The sequence below is a fragment of the Emydura macquarii genome, unplaced genomic scaffold (genome assembly GCF_026122565.2).
Source record: "Emydura macquarii macquarii isolate MOO-44397 ecotype Brisbane River unplaced genomic scaffold, CSIRO-AGI_Emac_v2 contig_374, whole genome shotgun sequence".
Taxonomy (NCBI): Eukaryota; Metazoa; Chordata; order Testudines; family Chelidae; genus Emydura; species Emydura macquarii.
This window is the reverse complement of record NW_027130511.1, coordinates 14,268,937-14,295,019: the sequence shown is the minus strand read 5'-3', so window position 1 is coordinate 14,295,019 and position 26,083 is coordinate 14,268,937. Positions and strand designations below refer to the sequence as shown.

At 39.8% G+C, this 26,083-nt stretch overlaps 1 protein-coding gene across 1 annotated transcript in view; it reads left to right on the top strand.

The window, feature by feature from the left end:
* Positions 1 to 23,033, top strand: part of COCH (cochlin) — a 35,721-nt gene extending 12,688 nt beyond the window's left edge. The window contains exons 4-12 of the mRNA XM_067532143.1: positions 73 to 229; positions 9,854 to 9,987; positions 11,199 to 11,261; positions 13,677 to 13,721; positions 13,808 to 13,955; positions 16,460 to 16,563; positions 17,743 to 17,969; positions 18,846 to 19,362; positions 20,945 to 23,033. Coding sequence (XP_067388244.1) covers positions 73 to 229; positions 9,854 to 9,987; positions 11,199 to 11,261; positions 13,677 to 13,721; positions 13,808 to 13,955; positions 16,460 to 16,563; positions 17,743 to 17,969; positions 18,846 to 19,362; positions 20,945 to 21,120 — 1,571 coding nt within the window. The 3' untranslated portion in view covers positions 21,121 to 23,033. The remainder of the gene's footprint in view (positions 1 to 72; positions 230 to 9,853; positions 9,988 to 11,198; positions 11,262 to 13,676; positions 13,722 to 13,807; positions 13,956 to 16,459; positions 16,564 to 17,742; positions 17,970 to 18,845; positions 19,363 to 20,944) is intronic.
* The last annotated feature ends 3,050 nt before the right edge of the window (positions 23,034 to 26,083 follow it).

Here is a 26,083-nt window from a genome sequence, read left to right as displayed (position 1 = left end):
AAATGATTCTCCAGATTCATTTTAATAAGGCTGGTCAAGCTTCAGAGTTCAAATTTTTCTTTTTCTCTTTAGCCCCCATAACCATCACATGCTTTACAAGAGGAGTTGATCTCAGGAAAGAGAGAGCAGATGTCCTCTGTCCAGCAGACTGTCCTCTATGGCAGTTCTATGTCTTTGGGAATGTAGTTTATGCCTCCCTGTCCAGCATCTGTGGAGCTGCCATTCACAGGTAAGCTAGAAGACCATTAATCAAGATGACAAGGGAACATATTTTAGAAATTAACTATATATTTCAGTTGTAACTTTTGGCTGCTATCTGAATTATAGATGTTAATGGCAATTCTCAAAACACACCAACTGAATGGGAATGTCATTAAAAGACGTCAGGCCAAAGGCAGCTTAGAGTAAATGGCTGTAACTTTCATGAAGCCTCTGGGACAAATTCAGCAGTGACAATACTGATAGAAAGGTGCTTTCAAAACTGGTGTAAATGGCAAAGTAGCATAACTTGCACTAACCTGGCACCTGGTGTGCAATTACTTTAATTTATATATATGGGAGGTAAAAGTGAGGAGAATATTGCATGAAAAATTACTAGTTGTAAGGTGTAAGATAAAGCTGGCTTCCTCTCTCCTACTTTCTTATGCCACAACATTCCCACACTGTTTGTGTCAATTTCAGCCCCAGTGTAAGTTGGCATGACAATGATCAGTGTGAATTTACTCCATTCAGCATACAAAATCAGTGTTAATCAGTCTGTTACATTATTTTACCACTTACATTTGTTTTCGTGACTGTAATTTACATTTGATGTGTAATTTACACAACCACTTATGTCATTGCAAAATTTTGCCCATGAATCTGGGTATTTGGATAGCAAGAAAGGGATTTTGAATATATTTTAAATTACTGTCACTATATGGGCCAGCAGGTATTTCGCATGGGTTAGAAATGTTTAAGTATTTGAATATAATTTAAAAAAAAATTGTTTCTTTTTAAGGATAATTAATAATGGAAATTAGGCAATATGGCATGTTATGGCCTTAAAACAAAATGATTCAAATTATGGTGTAGTTTCTGTGCACTGTGTACCTCTTGGAGTTAAAACTTGAGGGATCATCCATGTTCTAAAGCTTTAAAGGAAGGATCTGTCCCACCGCAAGTGACTAACAATACTTGTAGCACAGGTTTCAGTCAAGGATTCTGCAATTACATAAAAAGTATTTATTTTGTTAAGTTTATAGGTGAACCAGCCTCCTGTTCATTTCAGAAGAACAATAAGTATTTGAATAGTGAAATTCTTCACTTGTAGACTAAGGGCCCAGTGCTACCAACACTTACCATTGAACATAGTACAGTGAGACATTTCACTGACTTCAGTAGGAGCACTCAAATTAGGAGTAACTACTGCACTCAGTAGTAAAGGTTTGCTGGAACAAGTTCTGAATTTCCCAGTATCAAATTCTTGAGTTTCTGATGATGCCAAATGATTGTGGTTATCCATACAGCCATATGTTCTTACCTGGAGTGACTAATACTGATTAGAAATGAATTGGGTCTTGACTCCAATTATGCACTCCGATATTACAGTGATTGGTGCCTCAGTTAGACAGAGCACCTGTAAAGTTCTTTTGCCTGTTTCCAGTAATACGATTCTTGAAAGCAGCAGTTTTCACAGCCCGAAAACATTGTGTGGATATTTTTTCACTGCTTAAAATACTTGTTTGTTTTTATCTGTATACTCTGTTTCTTCTCTAAGAATGAATTATGAACATGTGGATCTTTGTCCCTCCTTGGTAGCTGGTCTATAGAATATGTTTATACATCTGCTACTTTTCCATCTAAGCAATAAAGTCTTTAGCTCAGGCTCATGCTTTTAGCCTTAAGTTCAAATCCCACAGCTGGCAGAGGTAGGGTCAATTGCACAAGCAGAAAGCTTAATAAAAGTCTGAGGCGGTCTCTATCTATGCCTCATAAAGAAGCAGAGCTAGGCACAACCAAACTTGTTTTTGCTGCGCAGTTCCCTTCTTTAGTGCTGTGTATCTCAATCTATAAATTCCATCTATGTAAAACTTTACATTAAAACAACTCCTCACTCCATCTCACATTACATACTAATGGCACTGGCACAGCTTCAGGAGAATAATCCTTCACTTTAACCTCTGCTTTTTAAAGAAAAAAATCAACACAAACTCTAATTCTTTTTTTTTTAAAAGAATTTATAATTTCTGTTGTATTTTTTCTTATTCTTTTAGGGTATAAACCACTTCTCCTATGTAAAGATTGAGCACAGGGAGGTTGTGCAGGGGAAATGTAAACTCCCACCCCACCCGCAACCAGGGCCAGGCAATGGGCCATATACTACTCTCCACCAGGCACTGAATCTTCTTCAAGTCCCAGTTTGTAGAGGCATTTCCTTGCTGTACAATAGTATTGTGTATAGCAAAAATGAGAGTCCTGTAGCACTTTAAAGACTAATAAGTTTAATTTCTGCAGGTGTAAGCTTTCATGGGCTGCAACCCACTTCGTTAGATGCAAGCGCGAAATGCAACCCACGAAAGCTTATACCTGCAAAAATTAAATTTGTTAGTCTTTAAAGTGCTATAGGACTCTAGTTGTTTTTGCTGTATACAGACTAACATGGCTACCCCGCAAGTATTGTGTATGTTTCTTGAAAGCTACCGAGATCATTTGTGTGCTTTTTAGCGAGCACAACTATAGTACAGTACAGTATTTTTTATTTTAAAAAAAAAGTTAACACAAGAATGAGCTGTAGAGACTTGCAATGCAAGCTATTAAAGAACTGACTTCACAAATTAAAAAATGAAAGAATTCTTCACAGCAAAACTACATTCGAATAAAAAACAGGCCCAAGTGACAGAGTTTAGATGCAAATCTGGATTCAAGATTCAAAACTAACCCATCGCTAATTCAGTGCTTGATTCTCCAATCCTCACACTTCAATGGACTACTTGCAAGAGTAAGGATTGTTTGACATGTGTATTGATTGCAGAATTTAGCTTCAAATAATTCCATATACTGTAACTGATGTGAGTTTTTATGCCCATTTTGCTCATTGTATTAAATCTTTCCTTTCTTTTCATTATGACTAATTACTGTCAGGATCCAGAACACCTGTTTATCTTCAACCTTTTTCCAGACTAGACAATAAAAGATGTCTATATCTCTATCATGGGGCATGGAGGGGACATCTACCAAGTGTGATAATGGTTAGGCATGAGGAACTGAGTTAAAGCTACCATTGAGCCATTAGTTGGATTAAAAATCAGAAGGCAAAATTGAGGGATAGCTCCTCAGCTGTGGTAATAATGATCTAGATGCCAAATTACACCAGCTGAGGATCTGGCCCAATATGTTAATTTTTAGATGGTATGTGCTAAACAGCTGATAACTTTAAAAGCCTAGTCAAAGGTCAGATGCCTCAAATCTGACACTGGACTCCCATACAGCCAGTGTCACAAGAAATGTCACACTTTTACCAAGTTAGCTGTATTTGTCTTTAGGACACAGGCTAATCCCAAGGGGTACGAGAATTTCCTGAGTTCTTTGTGGTATTCACTAGGAGAAAATTGGCAGAGAGTTTGTTTGGCCAGAGGAATGCGCTTTTGGGCAGAGTTAGGTCTATTGAGAAACTTTGGTCCACTGCCCGCTCCTGCTGGGTCTTGTTCCTGAGTCACACCAGAAACAGCTGGACTGCAGTGGATGCAGAGACAACAAAATGAATGGAGCAGGGAGAAGCTTGCGTTGAACCCAGAGCGGTTCTGGGCCGAAGACGGAGAATACAGGCAGGTCAGCAGCAGGAAGCTGCAGTTGGGAAGTATGCTGCTTCTTGCGGCCACAGGGGAGGAATGAGATGGAAGGAGCTGTATTTGCAGCTGGAAGTCAGGGAATAGGGAAAGAAAGATGGAGCCAAATTAATTCAGCTGTCATCGCTTGCGGGTCTGTTTTCATCCTTGGGCTCCATCAGAAATGCCATCTGTAATTAAATACTTACAAACACATTTCACAGTGTAGTCATGGTGAGAAGTGCTTCTTATATGGAAACTTTCAGGGCAAAATTCCCCTCTCAGATCCTGTCTTCTGCATTCTGCTCTGTCCCTGTATAGGACATGTAAATTTCCCATAAACATCAATTGGAGAGCAAAAGTATTAGCATTGATATATGCTAGAGGAAGTTTGTCTTTAGATTGTTGGACTGAGTCAAATGAATACACACTTTTGTTAAGGGCACAGCCTCAGCTCTGCTCTCTTTGATTTTTGTGTCTTTCCATTGGAACGTTGACTCCGAAGTTAAAAGGTAATATCAATTTCCCTTCATTTTGACATGTTTTTTCCTGTCCTTGCATGATAACATCATCTCTATCCGCTTGCATGGACTGTGTTTTGGCATCATCTTGTCATTCCCTAGACAGTTGCATTGATCTGAACATTACGTTACTCTGACAGTGCTAAGCCCATTCAAGAGAACAGGCACTTGGCATCATCTCAAATGACCTTTTTTTTTAAAGTAAGTAGCTTATGCATAAGCTTAGAAGAGCTGTGTGGAGCTGCTGGGCCACTCTTCACTTGAAAAACCTGGCAGGACCATCACAAATTCCAAAGTGACTGAACATTTATCCAGAGAAAAACAATTTTTATGAGGTAAAAATCTTTGATTTCCTTTTTCTTTAAACTGTAGACACTATTTTAGCTTTATTATTGGCTGCTCCAGCAGGTGTTAATAGTTTGATTGGGATTGAAGATAGTTCTTCTCATATACATGTGTAAAGGACACCACTGCTGGCTGGAGAAATAGCTTAGTGGTCTAAGAAGTGGGCTTGATATGCCAAGACCTTCTGGAAACAGACATGCAAAAATTTGACAAGGTCAAGCTGGCCCTTCATCACCTTCTGAGATACGGCAGGTAAATTGAGTTCCATGCCTCTGAGGGGAGGATGAGACTTTAAAAACAGGAGTCCTGTCTCCTTACCCAGGGCCTGGTCTAAAGCTGATTGAACTTAATGACTTCAGGGGGCTTTGGACTAGAGTTATACTTTGCATAATAGTGAAGTTTGTTTAGTTTGTTCTGATGTCCTGGATGAAAATTACCCCTCCCACACAGTGTTGTGCAGTGAAATACTGGATAGCCCCCCTCTGCGTGTCTGCATTTTAATGGTTTCCGTGTTACTCTGTTTTGTTTGTGAGTGCTTTGGAATGAAAAGCACTGTCTAAATGTAAACCATGATTATTACTAACAGTGCAGCTGGTCAAGAGAAAGGGCTGCCCATGTCTGTTGGTTGTCACTATCAGGCAACGATAAGACAACAGCAAAAAATGTGGTGACCACTAGTTAACCAATAAAATGAAAGGCATTCCTGGAAAATGTATAAAGTTCCAGTATAAGCAAAACAGCCCTTGGCACACAACGTATTGGCACCAGAGTAAAGTATAATGGTTCAGTGAAAATAAAAATCAGTTTTTGATAGCAAAAATTGTTTTCTTCAGTTAGTGGAAAATTCACAAGTCCTTCGGCACTGCTTAGCTCCCTCAGGGGCCTTCAGTATAAGGTGAATTTCACCTTTAAAGGAAATCTTGAACTATCATGAAATTAACTTTCCAAATTAATTAACAAAGGAACAAAAACAGAGACCAGAAGTGTGGTTATTGCATTTCAGCTAATATTGTATGTGCATGCTGCCTACACAACATCCACCTCAGCCTTGACCATAGTCTCAATGAGCCAAAACATGGTGATACCCAATAACCCATCCCAAACAGAAAGAAAAGAAATAATGTAACAGATTACAAATTAACTATTTACATACGCACAGTGTCTTTTGATCAGGATAGTTTCACATCACCCATATAAAAGAATTTTATTCCCACCCAAATCTCTGGGGCTTTCCTCTCCCTGGATTTCCTTTCAGTGTGCTCCTGAGACAAGTCTATTGTTTCTGTGGAACTTGCTGGCTGTGACAGTATCTTACCCAATAAGAAATCAAGAGACGGTGGATGTGCTGGGGTAGTGTGAGTTTTGTGGATTCCTGGAGTCTCACAAACCTGTTGAAAGTCTTTGGATTCAGAGTTTCACCCCTGATCTGTATGCAGTTCACCCAGAACCCCAAACCCCGTGAAGAAATCATTCACAAGGATCTCTGTTACTGTGACAGCCTCCTGATTTCTTATTGGGTAAGCCTTAGGCAATTTTGTAAAGTACTCCATAGCTACCAACAAATATTGATTGCCAGCCTCTGTCACAAGGCGAGGGCCCAAGAACATCAATGGCAATACACTCCATTGATGCCCCCCACGATATTGCTGCAAGAGGGCAGTTTTAGGAGAACCCATCTTTGCAACACAAGCATCACATTTCCTGCACCAGCTTTCTACATCCTGCCTGCATGTTACTGAATAGAAATTCTCCATTAATTTGGCTACGGTTTTTCCACCCCAAAATGTCCAGGAGTTTTAAGATCATAACATAACTTCAGAACCTTATTTTTCAATGTATTTGATACAACCAAGTGGATCCATCACCCACTGGTTTCACCCATCTGGTATACAATAATTAATCTTTTAAATTCTAAGCTTCCCCTCTGTGACCAGAAAGCTTTTACTGTTTACTATATTCCAGGGTGGCTGCACTTGCAAGGTGATTTTTCAGTCACGCGCTACCCAACATCAGGATCCTCTCTTTAGGAAGTTTTGAGTTGCTTTGGGGTCCATTCCTGCAATCCCATCCCCATTGTTCAGTGAATGAATCAGGAACTAGAGGACGGAAGGCACACCCATTCCCTTGAGCAACTAATTACTTGCTCTCCTTAGGACAGGATTTGTAGTTAGCCTCCCAACAAGGCTGCTTGGATAAGGCATCCACATTAACATGCTTATGGCCAGGGCTGTGTGCAGTTTCTCCAACCATCCAGCAAGCTGTTGCTCAGGATATCTGAATCTAAAGAGCCATTGCTGTGAAGCTGTCTTGCCTGACCATAAATTTCTTCCCATATAAATAGTAATAAAAATATTCTTTAGATTTAACCACTGGTAGGAGCGCCTTTTCAAGGTGCTGCAATAATTTAGATTTTTGCTATGATAAGCTACCACCTTCTCAAGTCCCTTGTGCCATACTTCTGCCAAACCATAAGCATTTCTGTCCAAGGGGATTTGCTTCCTCTGTAGCATGGGGCACAGCTCACTTGCTGGTGGATTCTCTGTACCTTAAAGTCTTTTAAACCGTGATTTGAGGACTTTGATAACTCACTCATAGGTCAGGAGTCTATTACAGGAGTGGATGGGTAAGGTCCTGTGGTCTGCATTGTGCAGGAGGTCAGACTAGATGATCATATTGGTCCATTCTGACCTTAGAGTCTATGAAACACGGATAGGCCAAGACAGGAGCAGTCAGTGGATTCTTTTTCAACTTTGAAAATGTTATATCACATTCTGCTGACCGCTGAAATAGTTTCCCTCTCTCACCCAACTTATGCCATCATTTTGCAATTATTGGCAAACCCACAAATGAACTTTCTGTAATAGGCAATGACGCCTGCAAAACACTGTACATCTATGAATGTCTTGGAGTTGGCCAGCTCTATACCACGTCAATTTTCTTTTTGTCAGTGAAAATACCCTCCACACTAATTGTGTGCCAAAGTAGAGTACCTCTTTTTTTGGAACAACTCACATTTCTTTGGGTTCAAACTGGCTACCTTCAGCAACTCACAGACCTTTTGTAAATGTTCCTGTTCAAAGGTTTTAGCATGTACTAGGATATCATGCAGGTATAACAGATAGGCTGAGAGGGACATGCCATGCAATACCCTCTCTGTTAGCATTTCAAATGTGGCTGGTGCATTGCACAAGCCAAGCACCATCACTTTAAATTGCCACAAGCCTTGTCCTCCTGTGAAAGCAGTTTATTTCCCTGTCTTTTGGATCTACTTCCACTTGCCAATACCCGCTTTTAAGATCCAGTGTGGAAAACCAGGCTGAATCTGCTACAATGGAGAAGAATGCTTTAAAGTGACTTCATTCAATTTTTTATAGTCCACTCAGAATCTGTTGCTGCCTTCCTTTTCCTTAACTAGAGCTATGGGTGAAGCCACAGTAAACTGCTCAATAATGCCTTCCTGCTACATTTCCTCAATGGGCTGTAGTGCCTCATCCCCTTTTGCTACTGGTAATCAGTGAGGTTGCCGTTTAGTTGGTTGGTTTCTTCCAATATCAATCTAGTGCTAGAACAGTGCAGTACAACCTCTACCTTTGTTGAATCAGGGGACCAACTCATGATTCTTAAGCAGAAGTTTCTTAGCTTGTTCCAGGGTTCCTATTTATGTATTGAAACAGGTCCAGTAGAAATTCTGGGAGCTCACCTTCACCCCATTCCCCCTTGTAGCTTTCTTTTATACCAGTATTTACCAGCTCCCCTGGTGCTTTTTCTAGTAGTGTCTCTATGGGTGCTCCATGCACCCTCAAGCTGAGATTTTAGGTAGCAGTGCCTATTTAGTGTGTGCCTATGCTCTGCACCATGACTATATAAAGCTGTGTGGGTGAACCACCCTTCTCAAACACCTTGGCCTGAGATGGAGTCGCAGCAATGTTCAAGTTGAGCTTATTTCAGTTGTAGTTTTTTCACAGTTTTACTTAGCTTAGTTAGTTATAGTAGAGGTAGTTGGTCATAGTAATAAAATCATTCAAAAAAAATTGTTGTAAGGACCATTGTCCTTTCAGGGTCCCCCCACAGGGAACTTTGGATTGCTAGGCGGGCGCACCTAGCGCTCCAGGATTTAAATGGTGCCTTTTTGTTCTGGGAGGCTCTCCTGATGAGCAACAGGCACTCCCAGTGTGTCCACTGCCTGGGGGAGTCATGCATTCCCCCCCAAAAGTGCAGTTTTTGCCTGGCCTTAAAATTGAGAGCCACAAAGAACCGGGAGATTAAACTGTGCCGCCTCATGATGGAGAGCTCCCTCCATCTGGCTTCTGACTCAACACAGGGGACACTCCACCCCTCATACACCAGTCTCCAAGCAAGTCAACCACCTCAATCATTTTGGCACAACACTCGCCTAGAGCTTCTAAAAAGAAGACTCAAGAATCCTTTAAAAAAGACTCCAGGAAATGGAGCTCAGGCTCTCCAGTAGGGGACTCTATTAGGCTTTGTTTTTGGTGGGACGTCCTTAACGCTCTTACTACTGACTTAACTGGGGGTGCTCTTTCAAACATCATTTTAAAGTTGTGTTAACATAACCCATAAGAAGTTCCCACAGCTCATAACAATCGCTTTAGTACCAAATGCCACCAGGCGTAGCCAATTTCTTTTGTCCCAATAAGTTTTTTTAAGGTTGGAGATGCCTGGTTTCTTTCTGATGGCCATCCATATGCAATTATTGGCTCACAGTTGTGTAAAATTGATTCCTTTTGTGTGTCTCATTTGACCAGGTGCAATTTTGTTTCAGAAATGGGTAGTAATTGAGTCACACTGACTTCAAATTTCTTTTTGTGCAGTTTATACTATTTATGACTGCAGTTGAAAATGTGTCCACTCTTAGAACTACCCAAGATGGTGTTTAATGAGTATGTTGACAATTTTATGATCCTTTTATTAAGTCTAGGGTGGGCTTTACAGAATAGTATCTGTAATGTCACTTCTAGTGGTTTATGGTCTGCCTCAACCTTGATCAATTTCTGTCCATGAACATATTCATGAAACAGCTGGCAACCAAAAACAATTGTCCACATTGCTTTTTTCAATAGACCAGATTACCCTGTATTTTAATGTCTCTTTAAAAATGTTACTGTATAATTGTAATGTATTTAGTTTCGACTATGTCAGCGTTGTCCTCTTTTATCTCAGAGGCGTGATCACCAATGCGGGAGGAACTGTAAGGGTACAGACTCTGCCAGGACAAGAGAACTATTCTGCAGCGTATGCCAATGGGATCCAGTCTCAGGTGCTCACTAGATGGGCTTCCTCTTTCTCAGTGGCCGGTATGTGGATCGAGTTTATTATTTAGTAAAATATATTTGCAATGGTAACAGAAATTTGGCCAATCCATTCAGTGCCCTGGGGATATACAGTGTGCTGTATTGAGGACCTGGGCACCAGTACCCGTTGACCAGTCTGTTACTGCTCTGTGTGTACAGAATGCTACAGCTTTCATCCTAGGTAAATGTAGCAAAAATCAACCTTGCCAAAGGCCTCTAGGAAAATTCCTAACCTTATTTTGTGAGAAACTGAATTAGGAGGATGGCTCACATAGGTCAGTAACACCCTACTATGTTTTTTTCATTTTGGGCCTTGTCTTGTCCAGTGCTCAAACCTCGCACCTCACAGGGTTGGAACCTGAGTTAGGTATAAAGTGCTTAAGTGTCTCCTTCAAACCTCTACGCTGCAGCTTCACATATCCTTACAGAGAATTTTGTCTGTACATTCAGTTAACCAGCATTGGGTGAGCTGCCTTAATCTTAAAGGATGGCCAGTCAAGTTTTTTCCTGCTTTACCTCCTATCATGCAGACAGATAAAACCTGGCCTTCTGTGAAACTCATTCCTTGTTGAGATTTCAGTATATACAGTAAAACAACCTGTAAGGAGAGACTCGGCTATGTGTCTATCTGTATCGTGCCTGGCTCGGGCTTCCATTCTCTAAAGACTATTGGAATAAGGGATTTTTTAAAAGGGATTTTCTGCAGACAGTGTCACAGGCATCACTGAATCAGATGAAAATATCTGAGGGAGCCCCTTGGCAGCTCTTTGGCAGTCCATTACTGCTTTGGTTTCAAAAGAGTATGTTAATAGAAGAAAGCTTCTGTAGTTTCTGGACTATTATTTCACAGGAAAGGTAAAAATTTTTGTAGTGCTTCCAAACCGTTTACATAAATTCTAATGGCCAACTCTATGAGACACTAGTAATCCAGATAAGGTGTCCACTGCAAATCAAGGCCTGGATCCTGAGTGCTGTCAAATCGAGATGGATTCAGTGGGAGCCACAAGTGTCTGAGTTTGTCTCTTACAAAATACAAAACATGGCTGCTTTAACACAGCGGCCATTATAAACTATATGTGCTGTAATTATTCATTGACTGTACATTTTTCAAATTTGAAGGCATAAGGCCAAAAACATGATTATATTTTAAACACCTGCAATGTAATTTGATGGCAGTGAGATGCAGTAAATTCACCTTTTCAATATTATAACAGGGACCAAGAGTGGAGCACTTGAAGCAGCTGGACGGCCAATATCAACAGCACGTCCCTCCACAGGTTTGAAACGTTTTTAATAGATGATCTTCCCAGGGAAGCCTTCCAAACTATATGAGAAATGTCCCATCTGTGAATGTCTGGTTGATAGGGCAAGACTCAGTATCAGCTCATCTTTTGAATAGAGTAAAGTTGCATGTTACTAGTTTTTACCCAATATATACTTAGCAGGCAATATCTATGAGGCTGATTCCACTCTCAGTTATGTTGTGCAAAATGGCAGAAACTTGAGTGAAAGCAGTGGATTCACACAGATATCTAGCTAAGGAAATCTGTTGTGTGCTCAGAGGTTTTTTTCATGTCCATCAAGTGATGGAGAGGAAAGTGAAAATTCATTCCTCTTTAAAGAGGGAATTTGAAAGATATTAATCTGTCTTATCTGTGAAGTTTAGGTTCCCAGACCATGATGATGGGTTCACTATCGTGGATAGACTGGAGAATTCTTGTCCTTTAGATGCAGTTGTCATCAGTCTTGATCAGATCAGATCAGATCTAGAAACACTGAAAAGGAAATAAGCCAATACCAAATCAACATTATTACACATCTTATTCAAAGTCAACCCGATCACATGACTGCTCAGATGACAGTAGACAAGGCTGTAGACATGGTTTTCATTCTCCCAAGTTTACCTGTCAGGAGGAACCACTGTTGCTCATTACCGCAAGCTTAAGGCTGCGATAATGCTACCAGTTTTTGAGCTTGTGTATTTCTGAAAAACAAAGATGAATAAAAAAATTAAGTGCCTTCTATTTCCCACCAAATTTTACACTCAGCCATCTGTTTGCAGTTCAACTACTGCACTTTAAGAAATAACAGCAACAGCCATAATTGTAGTCAAAATGAGTAAAGTAAGGAAAAGATTCTGGCATGATATTGGAGTGCAGAGAATGATATGTTGGCAATAGACACAACCAGAAAAAAGGCATGCAGGCTTGTGTGAATGCACTCTTGGGACTATCTAGAGGGTGTAATTCCTTGTGAGGATTTTCACTGGTCATCAAAGAATCCTTGCTGTGAAGACCTCCGTCCTTCTAGTCCATCCTCCCCTTCATGATAATTGTTAGAAGCACACATACATAAAAAAGGATTTGATGAAAATCAATCTACAGCTCAAAACAAAGTAAACTCTTTACCAAGCTGAGTTTCTAGCTACCATGAATCCCGCCTGGCTACTACAGTAATTCCTTTCTCTTCACTTCTTCCCTCATGGAAGCAGCAGTATCAATTTTCTGTTGTGCTGCAACTAATTATTGTTACTTCATGTTATCATAACTTGACTCTTATATTCATAGAGTGGCAAAGACAAAGGACCTTGCTTTAAATTAATTTTTGCAGAGATGAAGCAGTAACAATTTGTTCTCTTTCATTGTGAGTTCTGTGTTAATGACATAGGGCCAGACCATAAGCTGGTCTTGCATACCTGCACATCCATGCAGGAGGGTAAAGAAATAGAAAGTACACCTTACTCCTCTGCACCAGTTACTCATACTGTGGGTAAAAGCACAAAGGGGAGAGCACTATGCTCCTCCCACACCTGTGGGCAAGAAGGGATGGGAGAATGGATGGAGCCACAGCTTCTCGTCCCCTCTCCTTAGACATACTAACTAGTGTAATTGCACCAGTATGCTGGAGGAAGTGTGCTGCACCTGGTATAGATCTGATGCAAGGTATATCTTCCCTGAAGCGAGGGAAAACTAAGAAGCACATGACTGAGTCATAGTTTGAGTCCTGGTTTGCTTCTGGGGCATTACAGGTATGTACTGTCCTATCTATGGGGCAACAGCAAAGCTGCAATTGGTCCAGTATTAACATTCGGGGATGGAATGCCACTATGGTCCACCCACCTGTCTGTCTAACGTTTATGCCCCGCAACGTTTCTTTCTGCTGACAGCTTAACTAATTCCTTTTTAAATATGTTCACAGTTGCAGTTTCTGCCTCTGGAAGAATCTGTCCTACATATTGCTCTCCATGTTAAGACCTTTCTCCTCAGCTCTTTCAGAGCTAGTGTGTCCCAGTATTTAGCTGTACAAGAGGGACTATGACTCTGGTTGTGGGGAGGAGAGCAGCATATTCACTTGCTACTCTCCACTGTGAATAGCTCTGACTCTTCTTCCCCCTGCCCACATCAACTCTAGCCAAGTAGCTGGTCAGGTGCATAAAGGGGAGGTGGATCCACCATGAAAAAAGGATGGAGGAACTTATCCCTCTGCAGAGAGAGGGGGAAGCATGGCTGAAATCACAATTAATTTTCCAAATGCTGCTATTAGGAAGGCCCAACTATGTGCCACCTCTTACACAGGACAGATTGCAAGATTAGAACCCAGCCTTTAATGTCTTGCACTCTTCTAGCTTCAGTTCATGCCATTACTATTCAGCCTGTTGTTCCCTAATAATCCTGCTATTTCCTATATTATAGGTAAACGACTTAAGAAACTTCATGAGAAAAAGATTGGGAACAAAGGTAGGACGCTAGATAGTTAACATGCAAAGCAAAGTCCTAATGTTAATTTGACCTTCACTGAATCTAATTATCTTGGGTGTTCACAGACTGTAAAGCGGATATTGCTTTTCTGATTGATGGAAGCTACAACATTGGGCAACGTAGATTTAATTTGCAGAAGAACTTTGTTGGGAAAGTAGCTGTGATGCTGGGAATTGGAACTGAAGGACCACATGTGGGAGTTGTACAAGCCAGGTATCTACAGCATTATAAGAAAACTCTATACGCTAAGTGATTAAAATGAGAAAGCTGAAGTAAAAAAATCTTATTTAGCAGATCACTACTTGGGTAGTATAACTTATAAAATTTTTCTTAGGAACTGTTGTAGTTGAGAGACATCCAACTAAAATCAATTTATTATGGGGGACTGGATGGTTTAGGACAGAGGTTTCTAAAGGTTTTCTTAATGTGAACTACATTGTTAATAGAGAGCAAGTCTTACAGGACACCTCCCTTTCTATTGATGATCCAATAGTATATCTCCATGACAACAGGAGTAATATTAAGAAAGTATTTAGTTTCTTTTTATATGAGTTTGCAGGCAAAAACAAGGAGTAGAGCCAGCACCATGCTACCAGGCATGTCTAGGCATACTACCAGTAAGTTCTCTGTGGGCCTCAGAGGTGGGTACGACTGTGGGATCTCCTTGGGCTAGGACACTGGTAGTGGGACACAGAACCTTTCTCTTCCAAGTCCTTAGTTCATATCCAACCCAGATAATTGTACCTAGAGAATGACAGTTTAAACCACTTCATGGTGGTAGTTTCATCTTTATGAAGTGAGTTAGTGGTTTCAGTCCAGTTCTAACTGGACTGGTGCCAGTACATAAACACAATTGGAACTAATTGATAACCTCAGTGAATGATTGGGCATAGAGAGCAAACTATCCTCTCATCTCTAGAAAGGGTTCCTTTATGGTAGTTTTGAGGTGAGTTGGTCTGGAAGGATGAAAAAAAGTTTGTCTTGCTGCTTGCTTCCTGTACTATTCTAGATCTGTGGGTGGAGGCTTTGGGCCTCCAGGACTGTCAATCCATCACTATTCTCAATCATGTAACTCATCTTAATAAAAAAAGGTGAGGAAGACCCAACAGAGTGGGAACTCTAAAACTTGACTATTTTTGATTGTATGGTCATTTTTAGTACCACACAAAAATGGAGTATCCTTGATCAGCTTATATCAACTGATATCTCCAAAGATGTTAATGAACACAGAAAAAAAAAAAAAAGGACTAACACCATTGTGTTGTATACACCTAAAACTTACAGCATAAAAGCCAGCCCAACCACCTAATGCTTTTTTTAACACCCCCTTCCTCCCCCCAACACACACAATTTAGTTTGCGGATTATCTTGATTCAAGTCCTGTGCATCTGGTTTTGGGAGGTGACTATTTTCCAGAGCCCAACCACTTTGGCAATTACTTCTTGCTAAAGAAAGTTTTTTCTAAACCATCTGTAGATTTTAAAAAAGTGGGCTCTCTGCCACATCTTTCATCAAGAAGCCTGCATTAAATTCTGATTCTGCTATCTGCAATAGATACCAATACAGTCAACAAGAAATAATGATAGATATTGTGCAACTGAGGTATCAAAAGAGATACTAAACACTATTAAAAATAGCTACATAACAAAAGGATACAAAAATTTCTGGAGAAAAAATTGAATTTCATTTTCCCAAGATGTTTGATCAAGTGTTTCCAGTTCAATGACAAGAACATTGTTCAAACATTACTTGCTGGCCACATTAGCAGAGAAGCCTTTGCTTCCTGGAGAACTTTTGTTTTGCTTCATTTATTAGTAATAATTTACCTTCCAAACCAGGTGATTTCACAGGAAATGTATAAATAGCCAAAACAACTGTTTAAATTGAAAGACTTGGAGAAAAGCCTTTATGTAATGGGTGGAAGGAATACTGCAGAGAGATTGAGAGAGAGGGCCTGAGTCCTTCTCACTTAAATCAGGAAGTCTCCTGGAGTCAATGGAGTTACATCGCCATAAAACTGAGATGAGATGATGCTGCATGAGGGCCTTTAATTCATAACAGTTGTCTTTTTCAATTGCAAGTGAGACCAAATAACACAATCCACATGACACAACTAGTTTTTCAATTAAAGTTTTCGTCACCCTAAATTAGGAATTGGCATCATTGCAGCTAAAATTTTCCTCTTTTTCATAAAGAATAATTAGCTAGCACATCTAAAAACCATAAAAATTAAATTACTCAAACTATTTTCATTTAAAAGAAATTTTAAAAAATTAAAATATATTTAGCAAACATTTAAGATCCAAATTCAACAACAGAAACATTGGCCAAATTCATTTCTCACTTACTCCCATATGACTCAAAAGTAATTCCATTTATAGCGGTGTAACAAAGCAAAATTTGTCCCCCTATCACTACTCAAAAACAGCAACTGAATACATTTTAAAATTAAATAACTAAAATCATTCCCTCCTGACCTGCCAAGGCCTCTGTTCTGAATTTGATTCCTTCTGCTCCCTTTCAGATAATCACAGACACTTCAAAGAGTGAGGGTCCTAGTCTGTTTTAAGAATTAATAATATCATTAACCATTGCTGACAAAACTCAGAAATCTGGATTCTGTCCTTAGCAGGTTAAAAGGCAATTAAGTTCCATTTTAAGATTGGCCATATATGTCTTCATACTGTTTTTTAACTGATTGTTTATTTTTCACACAGTGAGCATCCAAAAACTGAATTTTATCTGAAAAACTTTACTGCTGCAAAAGATGTTTTGTTTGCTATAAAGGAAATAGGCTTCAGAGGAGGCAACTCCAATACGGGTGAGTATAAGTCTGATCAGAGATGAGATGACTTGTTTGAGACCTATTTAAAATAAATGGTATAGGTATTTTAGACTACATGCTCACACCTCATTTGTGAGAACTAATTGCATCTGAAGAATGTTATTGTTGTCACTTCGTTTTGTATTAAAATGTTCGCCTGTCCTAAATCCAATTTTTAGAAGATGAAGCTCTGCATAACATTGCACCACAATACAAATGTGATTGTAATTTCCACTGTTTAAACAGTAACTGATTTCTTCACAGGGAACAGCTTTGTTTCTTGAAACAAATTTATATCATTTATAGTAGAATGACTTGCAGACTGTCCGGGGTAATCAGACCATATCAAAAACAGTAAATGTTTCTGAAGGGAAGTAGGATATGAGGGGGGAAAGCAGAATATTTCAAATGTATACACATTAAGTAATGAAACCAAGTGGAACGGTGCCCTCAGTTTCACCCTTCCACTTCAAGTGAGCTGCCTTGGATTATCTATTTCCACGGGGCTGACTAGACCAATGCGTAAAGTTTCATTTACTTTTGGTCAGTTGGAAATTACTCTACTTTCTATTGATTTGTGACTTACAGGCTGCTCAAACTTCAGTGTTACTTGGAGTTCCCAAGACAAAATGTTGCTGTTACGCTGGGATAAATCCACAGTAATATCATAAATGTAAGAGGAGTAACTCCAGATTTACACTGCAACAACTGACCTCTCAAGGTCCTTTTGAAAATTCTACATTTTAGGAAGATTTAAGTCCTCCAAACAGTGTAATGGAAATTATCTTGGAGCAAGAATAGGGATGCTTATATTTTGGTTTATTAATTTGAAGAAGTTCAGGGTGCTCACGTTTGTTTGTTATTCCTCCAATCAAGTTAGTGTGAAAGAAACAATTCAATTTTTTTAAAAATCCTTTAATTTATAATCCTGGCAGTACAGTCGGAAAAGTTCTGTCTGATTGAGTAAAATTATGTATCCTACTAAATCTTTCCACCAGCTGTTCTTAAGTTTCTCTGTAAAGAACTGGTATTCCCAGTGTTCTCACCTCAGTTTGAACAGTCTTTACCTAATCTTAACTTAAGGGTAAAATCCAGTACTACTCGACTGCTACAGAAACCCAATTTCCCAGTTGTGAAATAGCTTCCTCAGATTCTCCTTTTCCTGTTCAAAACTAGGAAAGGCACTGAAACACTCAGCTCAGATATTCTTCTCTCAAGAAAATGGAGTACGCAGAGGAATTCCTAAGATCATCGTAGTTTTCATAGATGGCTGGCCCTCAGATAATATAGAAGAAGCTGGAATAATGGCCAGAGAATTTGGCATTAATGTATTCATCGTGTCTGTAGCAAGACCCACAACTGAGGAGCAGGGAATGGTTCAAGATGTTGGTTTTGTTGACAAGGTATGAGAGAATTACCTTAGTGTTTTTGTAATTTAGTCTTCATGCATAGGTATTACATATTTCAGATGACTGTTTCCTCCATCCTGAACTCCAAATGAAAAAGTCTTACATATGTAAGAGTGAAACTTTTTAAAAAAACTATCTTATAAAATAAGTGAATTATATCCCCAATATAGACTTTTAGAGGATGGTTTAAATACTCTAAAGGAAGAATATCACTATTAAAGGTTTTTACAGTAGTTTTTGAAGAGCCCCATTGGTTTCATACCATTAAATTATATGAGACTCTTCCATAAATGTTGAAAAGGCCATTTTAAAAATGAAGTTATTTAAAGCCAGCTTTCCTGCTCATTTTTGTAGGCATGATTTTGCAGCATTCCATAATTTATGCCAATCCTTGCTTGCTAGCATAAATAATAGTAACTGGATACACCTACCTGATTTGTGATTGCATACAAACATCTGACTATATATGTTTGTATCTACAATTAACAGTACATACAAAACTGTATTTGCAAAATCAGAAACCATTACAGAAAATTAGGTCATTATACTCTGAAGCAAAATCTAGAAATGTCAATACTTTGTAATATTGTATGCTCAATTAATTATCTCTTTGTTCAACATTTGAAACATATAATTAGAACTTCCAGCATTTATCCTTTATCTTTTTATGAATACTGCTAATTCTGAGAAAGGATCAGGATGTTTAGCTCCCATTAACTTCAACTGGAGTTTCAGGTGCTCAGCATGTCTGCAGTGGGGGAAGAGGAATTCAGACCCTAAATTCCTATCAAACTATTAAATGATTTAGATACTCCTTTAATAGCACATTCAACAGAAATCTCTGTATGCATCTTTGTTTTTTTTAAACAGGCTGTCTGTCGAAATGATGGCTTCTTCTCTTACCATATACCCACCTGGTTTGGCACTACCAAATACGTAAAACCGCTTGTTCAAAAATTGTGTTCTCATGAGCAGATGCTGTGTAGCAAAACTTGCTACAACTCTGTCAACATAGCCTTTTTGATAGATGGCTCCAGCAGCGTTGGAGACAGCAACTTCCGCCTCATGCTTGAATTCATCAGTAATGTTGCCAAAGCCTTTGAGATCTCAGATATTGGTTCCAAAATTGCAGCTGTGCAGTTCACCTATGATCAGCGCATGGAGTTCAGCTTCACCGATTATACCACGAAGGAGAAGGTTCTCTCTGCTGTGCGGGGCATTCGTTACATGAGTGGTGGTACTGCTACTGGTGATGCCATTTCTTTCACAACCAGAAACGTGTTTGGACCTGTAAAAGATGGACCCAACAAAAATTTCCTAGTTATTTTGACTGATGGTCAGTCTTACGATGATGTTAGAGGTCCTGCTGCCGCTGCACAAAAAGCAGGTAAATGACTGACAACAAATGAAACTGGCGGTCAATATTTCACACTTCTGTAGTGTCTTTCACTGGGGAAACTCAAGTTTGTACACATGAATGAATTAAGTCTCATTTTACCCCTGTGAGCTAGTTAAGTGTTGTTTCCACTTTGGCCCAAGCAGTTCGCCACAATTCAGGGCCTTGCAAGATTGTGTGTTAGGGTGAGAAATCAGTGACATGAGTTGGGTATATTCTTGGTGCAATCTTGTTTATATACAAAATAGGTACACAAAGGCTTGTTTCCCTGGATATAGTAGCAACAAACAGCACCAGGCAGCTTCCTTACTCAGAACCCCCAACTCTGCCACTCCAGCTCTGTCCCTCTGCTTCCTCTCCAAGTCATACACTCAACTCCTCTTCCAGGCTTTCTGCTTCCAAAACTCACAGCCTACAACCAATATCCTACCCCTGTGTTTGTGACCAGATAAATCCCTATCTGGATTAGCTTGGGTCAGCCAAACAACATATTGCCTTTGACCATCACCTCCACTGTCTGCAGCGGTTTTCAATACATGAAGGAGCTTGATTGCTCCGTCTGTAGAACCTGAAAGAGTGCATGGCTACCCATTAGCTGTCTTTGGATCCAAGACCTCCCTGATGGCAGCCATGACTTTCATCATCATAACATATCAACCTCATTTTACAAAGATGCTAGGTGAAGTTAAAAGGTTTCCTACAGGTCACAGAGCTAGGAATATAAACTAGATTTCCCCATTTCCTGTCCTGTGCTCTAAATACCAGACAACCCCACCCATTTTCAATAATTTTACGTGATAGTTTTCTTTAAAAGTATCTGAATCAGTTGACATATGAATCAAATATTCTGTTTTCAGATTGGAAAATTTCTTGAACTCTATGCACCAAAACTACAGATGCAAATGTCTGGGTCTTTTTCTAGTCATTGCTCTTTAGCTATTTTCCTGTCTCATTATGTATAGCATAAATATTGTAATTTTACATATATAAGTAAAAGCAGGTTATTACAAATTCAAAATCTGAAAGAAAAAAATCCGTCAACTCAATAAGCTTGTATGGTATTAAACTTGACTTCTATCATCAGCACCTACTGGGAGGAAAAGTGGTTTGGCCAAAAAGCCTCCTTGAACTACTGTCACTTGAGAGAACTGAGCACAAAAATCATGGTCTTTTATTGTTCAGAAAATCTTTCAATAATTAAATTGGTATCTAGAACATAGAAGATCAGACTTCCATTCACTGTATCCAACCAAATCAAATTAATGATGTCACTACTTCTTTCATAGGCAGTATAATAAAAATATCTAAAATGCTAGCCTTATAAGTTGCCCATGCTTCTTACTGAAAACTTGTTTAAGTGAAAGGAAAAAACCTCTTCTGGTTCCAAATATTTAGGACCCAGTGATGCTCCTGCTGAAGTCCAGCATGGTCTTTGACCAGCTGCGTATATTGAAACACCTTTGTTTTGGTCCAAATTAATTCAACAAATGTAAATCTGGAGAGCTACTTTCCTTGTACGTACAAGCATCTTTGGCTTACATGTTGTCTCTTTTTATCATCATCATCCTAATAGGTATTACAGTCTTCTCTATTGGCATTGCTTGGGCACCACTGGATGATCTGAGAGACATGGCTTCTGAACCAAGAGAGTCACACAATTTCTTCACAAGAGAATTCACGGGATTGGAGCAGATTGTTTCTGATGTTACTAGAGGCATTTGCAGAGATTTCTTGAACTCTAAACAGTAAAGGAAAGGCTGTTGGATGTCATACTTTGTTGAAACTAAATCAGGAAAGCTAGGAAGGTCTCTGTACAGTGCAAATATCCCATTCTTTTCATACACAGTCAATGTCTTGGAATAAGTTACAAAGAGTTACATACTGCTTTCTGTAGTAAAATAAAAGCTTCCACTGAAGTAATTGCAAGTTTTGCTTGATTAGGGAATGCAGGATTTTACCAAAAGCCATTATTTTAAATGTATATTTAACATCCCTCAATTTTAAATTTAAAGTTATGCATATGTTACACTTCAGGTATCAGATATCAACTGTATGTATATATAGAAAATACAAAATAACTTAGTCAGCAAATGACAGCACACAAATGTCAGAGCTGTCTCCTCACAAATGAAAACTAATATAATCTTTGATATCTAACACCTTGTATACAATATATACAGTTTAAGTTTCTTGATTTATTCCAGAAGGCTCTCTCACTGTTGTGATGAAAGAACTAGATTGGGAACACATTTTTCACAGAAATGTTTTCAGTAGTCCATTTGTGCAACAGCTATTTCAGCTACAGTTACAATGACTGGTTTGTAAAAGGGTGTGTCAGATTAAAGTGAAACACTCATTCTATTGGGAGAGGCTTCTACAGCAAATTAAAGTATCATTTGGCTAGTGGAACTGATTTCAAAAGAACACCTGGTCACTTCCACCAGCTCCGAAGGATCAATCCTATAACGTGTTTAGACCTAGATCCTCAAAGTATTTAGACACCTAACTCCCAGCAATTTCAATGGGAGATAGAGACCTAAATAGCTTTGACAATCTGGGCCTTCATGCTTTGCTAAACACCTTCCTATGCCTATTAAAGTCAATGACAAAATTCCTAGTAAATTCAATGGGTCTGATTTTCTCCACAGCCCTGCATGTTGGGTAGTCATTTACACATGGCAGTAAAATGCTATCATACCTATTGACTAGTGTTTTACATTGACTTTTTACAAGACAAACTTTTTACTAGACAAACTTCAAGGCAGAGCCATAGAGACTATGTTGGAACTGAGGGCATCCAGACTGACATCCAAAATGAGCTCAGACCATCAACCCTAACTTGTCTACAGCAAGTTACGCAACCAGGTGAAGGAGAGGTAAGTAGGAAGAAAGATAGGTAGAAAATACCATAGCCAGTAGGTGAATACTTTTGGAGCAACTCTTTTTGAAGCCACTTAAACCTGCTTTAAACCCTCATATGGTTTTTAAAATATGAACAATAGCTTTTGAAAATGTATCTTCCATTTGATTGTGTCTGTATTTCCACACATACATGTATGTGGTTAAAATTATTTACTAATTCACTGTAAAACATCTATCAAGCATCTGAAGTGAACAATACATTTTGATCCAAATATTTTAGGATAACCTAGTTTATAGGTATCAAACTTTTGTTACCAAACAGCAGCTCTTTCCTGTTCAACTATCAGTCTGGGGTTTCTTTTGTTTTCTCATTTTGTGCTCTTGGTTGTAAAATGCTAAATAGTTATGAATGGTATAGAAGGGATCATATTTATCAGGCTTTTTGTAGTGTATTTTTTAAAATAACTTATGACTGGCTATATATTACACTAAACATGAATGGCAAGGATGCCTTGTATTTTTCTATTAATGTTATCCTTAATTTTGTATGTGTTTATGGACATCAGTATTCAGCTATTACTGTATGAATCACCTAGATATTCAGAGTAAAATAGCAACATTGTGCAGACTATAAACATTTTACAAATTTAGCTCTCTCTTTTGATATGAAAATATACATACTGCAAGTAAACTTTTAGACTGGGACTGCAGCTAGCTATTTTAATATTCTGTAATGCAAAAACTATTCTATGTTGAACCCCCTGTAGTAGCTTTTGAATACGTCAATAAAGCAAACAAAGACGGAACTACTGGTATTTTTAATTACTGAATTGCAATAAAATTCCCAAATGAAAGGATACTAGTTATACATTTTTCCATGATCATGAAGTCTACTAATACCAAAATTATAAAAAATTTCCATGCTAAATATTATGGTAAATTTCAACAGCCGAATACAAACACACTCACCAATTAGTGAATTCGTAAGTTCTGAGGCCCACCATTTTTTCTTTTTGCTTGTTGTTGTTTAAGGGACAATCTCAGTGCTTTTCACAGACAGCCCTTGAGCACAAAAACAGGTCTTGTTTGGATCTTTAAAACAATTAAATATTTTATTGTAAATGTTTAAAATGGTACAAAATGTGGCTAGTCACCCTCCACCCTAGAAAAAAATTAGCAATTATCTCACCATTGTTCTAATGCTTGTGCAATTCCACAAATGCTAGTAATTGTCTACACTAGTGCTCCTACTTGGAATAGGGATGTTTAGCGCTGTGTTGACTATGCCTGCACTGAACAAGTCAAAACAAGAGGACATGGTGGCATGGTACGCATGTCCCTCACAGGGAGGATTTCCCTGAAGGAAATAAAACAATCTTTCAATAACCAGTAACTAACTAACTAACTAATTACTACTACTACCTTACGAACTAACTAAGTAAACTTAGCAGAATGAACTCCTCAAGCAGCTGAGGCATGAACAATGTGGACACACTAAGGTCCGTCTCAGGACGAGGCAGCTGAGAAGAAACTAAGGGTTGTTTGCCTACGCAGCCTGACATGGCTTCAGTGCAGGGCACAAAGACATCAGCAGTGCATGCTCTGCCAAACTGACACTGCTAAGGAAAATCTCTGATCAAAGCCACATGGGGCACACGTGCGCCTGAAGTGGAGCACCCATAGGGACACGACTCAAAGAAGAATAAATATTGGTAATCAGTTGAACGGTGTGTACTCTGCCTCTTGCAATCACTGCCCATTCTGAATAAAAAGGGATCACACAATAAGCACCCACGATGCATTTTCATCACAAATAAAATTGTCTGAGTTTGCGAAAACACAAAACACAAAAAGAGTTTGTGCTGCAAATGTAATTTTTTTTAGCACAAAAAGTTCCATCTATATGCAAATTTCTGTTTTTTCATAACAGTTAATGAGAATCATCTTTATTTGCACTTCATATCAAGTTCTCATTTATGTCCATTTTTCCATATCCCACAATGTAGAGGGCAGAAGGGCACCAGAAACTTTATCTTGCCATCTCACAGACTAATATTCTGATCTCTCATCTGACGACTCTTGGTTCTTATTCTGCAATGTGTTGCTTACGGGCAGAGCACTGTGCCTACACAGATCTCCACTGAAATCAATGTTTTTAAACGTCAAAGAGATTTCAGTCGTCTTAGGTATTTTCCTTCCTCTGCTTAGATTCAGAGGTACTTAGCTATACAACTAAGTAAGCACCAGAAATAATACAAGCTTTTTTACAATTAAATGCCATTGAGGGCACAACCCAAATCCCATTAAAATTAACATGAGAATTTAATAGAAACTGTTTGGGAACATTAGAACAGCGGAATCAATGTAAAAAAACAAAGTTACATTAGAGATGTGTTGCTCATGTCCATTCCACTATAGGTGAGTGCACACCTCCATGCATAGTTACCTGGAACTTTTTTCCCCTTAGCAGATCCCGTAGGGCCAGCTCTGGCATCCCCTGGAGCCCCGCGCACATGCCGTGGCATATGAGACGCTGCCAGCCCTCCGCTTCCGCAGTCCCTTCTTTCTGCCAACTCCAGCAGCAGGGACGGAGGGTGGGTTGTGGAATGGACATGAGCAACACATCTTGAAGAACGTCAGTTACTGGTAAGTAACCTTGTTTTCATCTTCCAGTGCTTGGTCATGTCCATTCTACTATAGGTGACTAACAAGCAATACCTTTGGAGGTGGGTTGGAGTTACTGGTGAGCTGCCCTCAGCAGCACTCTGCCAGATACTGCGTCCTCTCTCACCTGCTGGACAATCACGTAGTGGGACATGAAGGTATGCACCTACGACCAGGTGGCCGCTTTGCAAAGGTCCTGCAGGGGCACTCTCTCCAGGAAAGCTATAGACGAGGCTTGTGCTCTGGTTGAGTGCTCTATGATGGTTCCCGGAAGCGGCACCCTCGCCTGCTCGTTGCAGAACTTGATGCATGATGTAATATACAAGGACATGCGCTGCGTGGAGACAGGTGATCCACTCATCCGGTCCGCAATCGCGACAAAGAGCTGCGTCAACTTCCCGAACGGCTTTATCCTCTCGATGTAGTAGGCCAGGGCTCATCTGACATCAAGCGAGTGCCATCTCTGCTCCTCCTCCAAACCTTGTGGTTTTGGAAAAAACATGGGGAGGAAAATATCTTGGTTATAATGAAACTGGGAAACCACCTTGGGCAGGAAGGCTGGATGTGGCCTCAACTGCACCTTATCCTTATAGATATAAGGGGGCTCCGAGGTCAAGGCCTTAATCTCAGAGACCCTTCTAGCCGAGGTAATGGCCACCAAGAAGGCTACCTTCCATGACAGGATGAGCAGAGGGCATGAAGCCATGGGCTCAAAGGGGGGCCCCGTGAGTCTAGAGAGGACCAGTTTGAGATCCCAGGAAGGCACTGGGTCACGGACCTGTGGATAGAGCCTCTCAACCCCCTTGAGGAACCTGACCAACTTAGGATGGTGGAACAGGGATCTCCCCTCTAGCAGTTGATGGAAGACTGAAAGGGTGGACCCTCAGGGAGGCCAATGCCAGACCCTGAAGCTTTAGCTGGAGCAGGTACTCCAGGATTGCCTGGATAGGAGAGAATACCCCAGGACTCCACCCAGCAGGTAAACCGCTTCCACTTAGCCCGATACATGACCTCTGTTAAACGTTTTCTGCTGCCCAGCAGAACTTGTTGGACCTACATCAGCCACAGAGCCTCCAGGCCATGAGGTGCAGGGAGTCCAGGTCTGGATGCAGCAGGCAGCTATGGTCGTGGGAGAGAAGGTCATGCCGCCTCAGGAGCTCCACGGGTGGGGCGATCAACAGGTCCA